Source organism: Sinocyclocheilus grahami, unplaced genomic scaffold (assembly GCF_001515645.1).
Source record: "Sinocyclocheilus grahami isolate Dianchi unplaced genomic scaffold, SAMN03320097.WGS_v1.1 scaffold890.1, whole genome shotgun sequence".
Taxonomy (NCBI): Eukaryota; Metazoa; Chordata; class Actinopteri; order Cypriniformes; family Cyprinidae; genus Sinocyclocheilus; species Sinocyclocheilus grahami.
Genome location: NW_015506069.1, coordinates 478,051 through 482,743, shown reverse-complemented (window position 1 = coordinate 482,743; position 4,693 = coordinate 478,051). Strand labels below are relative to the sequence as shown.

The window sequence follows — 4,693 nt, the reverse complement described above, 5'->3', positions numbered from 1 at the left end:
GTGCTTATGGTACAAATTGAATAAAATAGTGCTAAATGAAAAATCTGTAATAATAATAATAAAGAGAGTTAGGAGTAGTCTTAAAGGGACAGTTCAACCATAAAATTAACATTCTCATTATTTACTCACCCTCATGTAATTCCAAACCTGTATGACTTTCTTCCGCAGAAAACAAAAGAAGGTATTTTGAAGAACTGGTTTTGTCTACACAATGTAAGGTCCAAAACTGGATCCGACTGACTTGCATTGTATGGTCAAAAAAAAAAAGAGATATTTTTTTATATAATATCTATGAGATAATATAACAATGAGATATACTTTTGTGTACAACAGGAGAAAGAAACGCAAACAGCATACAAACTGTACATTTTTGGGTGAACTATCTGTTTAAACATTTACATCAACATTATATAATCACCACCATTATGTCACGTTTCTTGGTGAAGTTTTAGGTCACTGTTACATTCAGCCATGAGCTCAAATGACTACTAATAAACAACTTCAAACAGTTCAATCTAATGCACATAATTTCACTTACATTAAAACAATCAGTGGACAGTGTTGCGTTTTAACAATTAGGCATTTAACACTGCACACATAAACAGCATTAACTAAAGTTGTGACTTCCGGGGTACTGCATTAAGTATTTTTTTATTAAGAACAAATTACAAAATTCATATTGAAATGTACAAACTTGATTGAAATCTAATTTACATGAAGAAAAGGACCCAATTTAAATGCAAAATGTAAGCTTTGTAGAGTCAGTCAGGTTTACTGAATAGATTGTCGCTGCTATTAATCCATCAATTTAAGTTGCTTCAAATGGGTTTACAGTGTATTTTCTTTATATTTACAGCTAAATTCTGTGCATACCAAAAATGACCTTAACACCAAAAATGCTGTTTATGTGTGCAGTGTGTAGCCACCTAACATGGCTGCTTATGCCATTTCCTTTGCTTGTTCTGATTTCAACCTAAAAAAGGAAAATACATATTTTTACACACAAATCAATGAAGAGTTCCGTTTTTTTCAAAATACGCCCATCTTAAAATGTATGTGTGTGTGTTTGTGAGGAGCATCCTCAAAGCAACATTAGCAACTTCTTATAAAAACATTTGGCCAAACGAACAAAAAAACTCTGCTAAAATCCAGGCGATGCAACAGAAGAAGAGAAGAGACGGGTAGTGTGTGAATCACACAGTCCTTGCACAGTGTTTGTGAGGGTTATTCTGGTTTGTGGCAGTAGATGTCTTTAAGAGCTTTGAGCTCCTCTATGAGAGTCTTGTTCTGGTTTTCCAGCACAGCGACACGATTCTCCAAGCACTTTACATATTCTTTCTTCTTTTTGCGACACTCGCGCGCCGCCTCCCTGCAACATGCAAGAAAATGTCAGATGCTAACATGCACATCAGTGCATTAGTTGAAGCACATGACTTAGGTGTGTGTGTACCTGTTCTTCATCAGGCGAACTTCTCTCTTGCGTGTGGCCTCCTCTGTGTTCTGCTGTGGGCTGTGCATGGCCCCCGGTGACGCTGCCATAACGACGCCTGGTGGTAACCCTGATGACGGGGAGCGGATCTGATATGCTGGCATGTCTCCTGTGGCAGCTACATGCAGAAATATACAACAAAATGCATTATTTGACAGATAAATGGGTAACATTTTAATTAATCATATGTTCATGTCTACATAGTAACATTAATGCATTAGAAATTAAAATGGACAGTAGTATATGTATAAATGAACACTACACAAAATGCAATAACTGCTGTAAAAAATGACAACCATGTTGTAAAATGTTACCAATAAATGATGGTCAAAGGTGCATTTAATCTGTCTTAACATTTGTCTCAAGATCAGTGGTGATATATGTATATATATATATATATACAGGTGCATCTAAAAAAATTATATTTTTTTGTAACTTATTTCAAAAACTTTCATATATTCTAGATTACATGTAAAGTAAAACATTTCAAAAGTTTTTTTGTTTTAATTTTGATGATTAGAGCTTACAGCTCATGAAACTCAAAAATCTAGTATCTTAAAAAATAAGAATAATTACATCTGAGTTTCATTAAATGACCATCCCTACAGTATAAGTTCTGGGTTTCTTTTGTTCTTTGAAACCACAATAATGGGGAAGACTGCTGACTTGGCAATGGTCCAGAAGACAATCATTGACACCATCCACAAAGAGGGTAAGTCACAGTAGGTCATTACTGAAAGGGGTGGCTGTTCACAGAGTGCTGTATCAAAGCATATTAAATGCAAAGTTGGCTGCAAGGAAAGAATTGGGTAGGAAAAGGTGCACAAGCAACAGGGATGACCGCAAACTTGAGAATACTGTCAAGCAAAGCCGATTCAAACACTGGGGAGTGCTTCACAAGGAGTGGACTGAAGCTGGAGTCAGTGCATCAAGAGTCACCACGCTCAGATGTCTTCAGGAAAAGGGCTACCAAGCCACTTCTGAAATAGAAACAAATGTCAGAAGCATCTTACCTGGGCTAAGGAGAAAATTAATTGGACTGTTGCTCAGTGGTCCAAAGTCCTCTTTTCAGATAAAAGTAAATTTTGCATTTCATTTGGAAATCAGTTGACTGGAAGGAAGAAATTGGGTAGGAAAAGGTGCACAAGCAACAGGGATGACCGCAAACTTGAGAATACTGTCAAGCAAAGCCGATTCAAACACTGGGGAGTGCTTCACAAGGAGTGGACTGAAGCTGGAGTCAGTGCATCAAGAGTCACCACGCTCAGATGTCTTCAGGAAAAGGGCTACCAAGCCACTTCTGAAATAGAAACAAATGTCAGAAGCATCTTACCTGGGCTAAGGAGAAAATTAATTGGACTGTTGCTCAGTGGTCCAAAGTCCTCTTTTCAGATAAAAGTAAATTTTGCATTAAACTGCTCTGGAACAGTGTTGTAAATACAACTTAACCACTGATTTGTAGTCGTGTCCTCTTTTGGAAGACCGAACAAAGTGGTTTCGCTTTCACAACGAAAAACACAGCGGCCTAGCATGAGGGGAAGCCCCGGCTTAGCGTGCGCTGAGGCCGGGATAGACTAAGCTGAGGAGGCGGGGTCAAGAACGGCGCGCCCGGCGGGTCCGACGAATGAGCGGTGGCACAGAATCCAAGCTGTTTGAAGTCCAGTGTGAAGTTTCCACAGTCTGTGATGATTTGGGGTGTCGTGATGTCTGCTGGTGTTGGTCTATTGTGTTTTATCAAGTCCAAAGTCAATGCAGCCGTCTAGCAGGAGATTTTGGAGCACTTTATGCTTTCATCTGCTGACAAGCTTTATGGAGATGCTGATTTCCTTTTTCAGCAGGACTTAGCACCTGCACTTCCAAGTGGTTTGCTGACCATGATATTACTGTGCTTGATTGGCCAGCCAACATGCCTGACCTGAACCCCATATGGAATCTATGGGATATTTTCAAGAGACAGATGAGAAACAGAAACAGTCGATCCAACAATACAGATGAGCTGAAGGCTCAATAGTGCCTCAGCAGTGCCAAAGGCTGATCGTTTCCATGCCGCACCTCACTGATGCTGAAGTTTGTGCTAAAGGAGCCCGGACCAAGTATTGAGTGCATAAATGAACATACTTTAAAGGGGTGGTTGATTGCGATTTAACTTTTTTTAACGTTAGTTAGTGTGTAATGTTGCTGTTTGAGCATAAACAATATCTGCAAAGTTACGAAGCTAAAAGTTCAATGCAAACGGAGATGTTGTCTTTTAAAATTCTGGCAGTTTAATGCCTACAAAAACGGCTGGTAGGGACTACAACGAGTTACTTCCTGGGTTCGTGACATCACAAACCCTGATAAATCCTGCCCTCGGGAAAAGGCAGCAAAGGGGGCGAGGCCATGCTGCGCTGCTTTAGAGAAGAGGAAGAGAAAACTAGAGGTGCACGGAAAAATCTATTCATATATGAATCACGATTCTGTCTTCTAATGATTCTAATGGATTCACAAATTTCAAAATCAATGTTCTAAAGCAGCGGTTCTTAAAGGGGTCATATGACATTGCTAAAAAGAACATTATTTTGTGTATTTGGTGTAATGAAATGTGTTTATGCGTTTTAAAGTTAAAAACACATTATTTTCCACATACTGTACATTATTGTTTCTCCTCTATGCCCCACCTTTTTGAAACGCATTTTACAAAGCTCATCGGTCTGAAAAAGCGAGGTGTCTGTGATTGGCCAGCTATCCAATGCGTTACAGGAAATGATCAGCGCGTTTCTCAGAGAAGGGACAGAGCTGTGTGGAATAAAGTTAAATTATGTGAAAAATAATGAGTTTTTTTTAAAACAAAGCATTAGCACATGTTAGACTGCACCCCATAAACACAATCAAGCCTAGAAAAAAAGCCAGTGAACCAACCCTTTAAAGAACTTGAGTTTTTTTTTTTGAGTGATCTTAGGAAATATTCAATTTTTTTGAGATACTGGATTTTTTTTACTGATTATAATGACTTATACTGTCTTTTTACGCATTGCATTGCATCGTGCCGCGTAAACATAAAACTCTTGTCTGCATTTGTGATCAGAGAAATGACAAACAACAAGTGCTACTATATTATATTAATAAGATTCAACTCGCGTTTGAATCATCAGTGGCAAATCCTGCCAAAAAATGAAAATGTACTTACGTGAGTCAGAACTGCCGGCATTTTAGTCTAACGTTACT

At 38.5% G+C, this 4,693-nt stretch overlaps 1 protein-coding gene across 3 annotated transcripts in view; it reads right to left on the bottom strand.

Moving 5' to 3' along the window:
* Nucleotides 1–655: 655 nt before the first annotated feature.
* The window catches only part of LOC107563815 (cAMP-responsive element modulator-like), a 20,172-nt gene continuing 16,134 nt past the window's right edge, over nt 656–4,693 (bottom strand). For all 3 annotated transcript variants that reach the window (XM_016248781.1, XM_016248783.1, XM_016248782.1), the window contains 2 exons: nt 1,451–1,607; nt 656–1,369 (listed from right to left, as the gene is read on the bottom strand). In XM_016248781.1, coding sequence (XP_016104267.1) covers nt 1,225–1,369; nt 1,451–1,607 — 302 coding nt within the window. In that variant the 3' untranslated portion in view covers nt 656–1,224. The remainder of the gene's footprint in view (nt 1,370–1,450; nt 1,608–4,693) is intronic.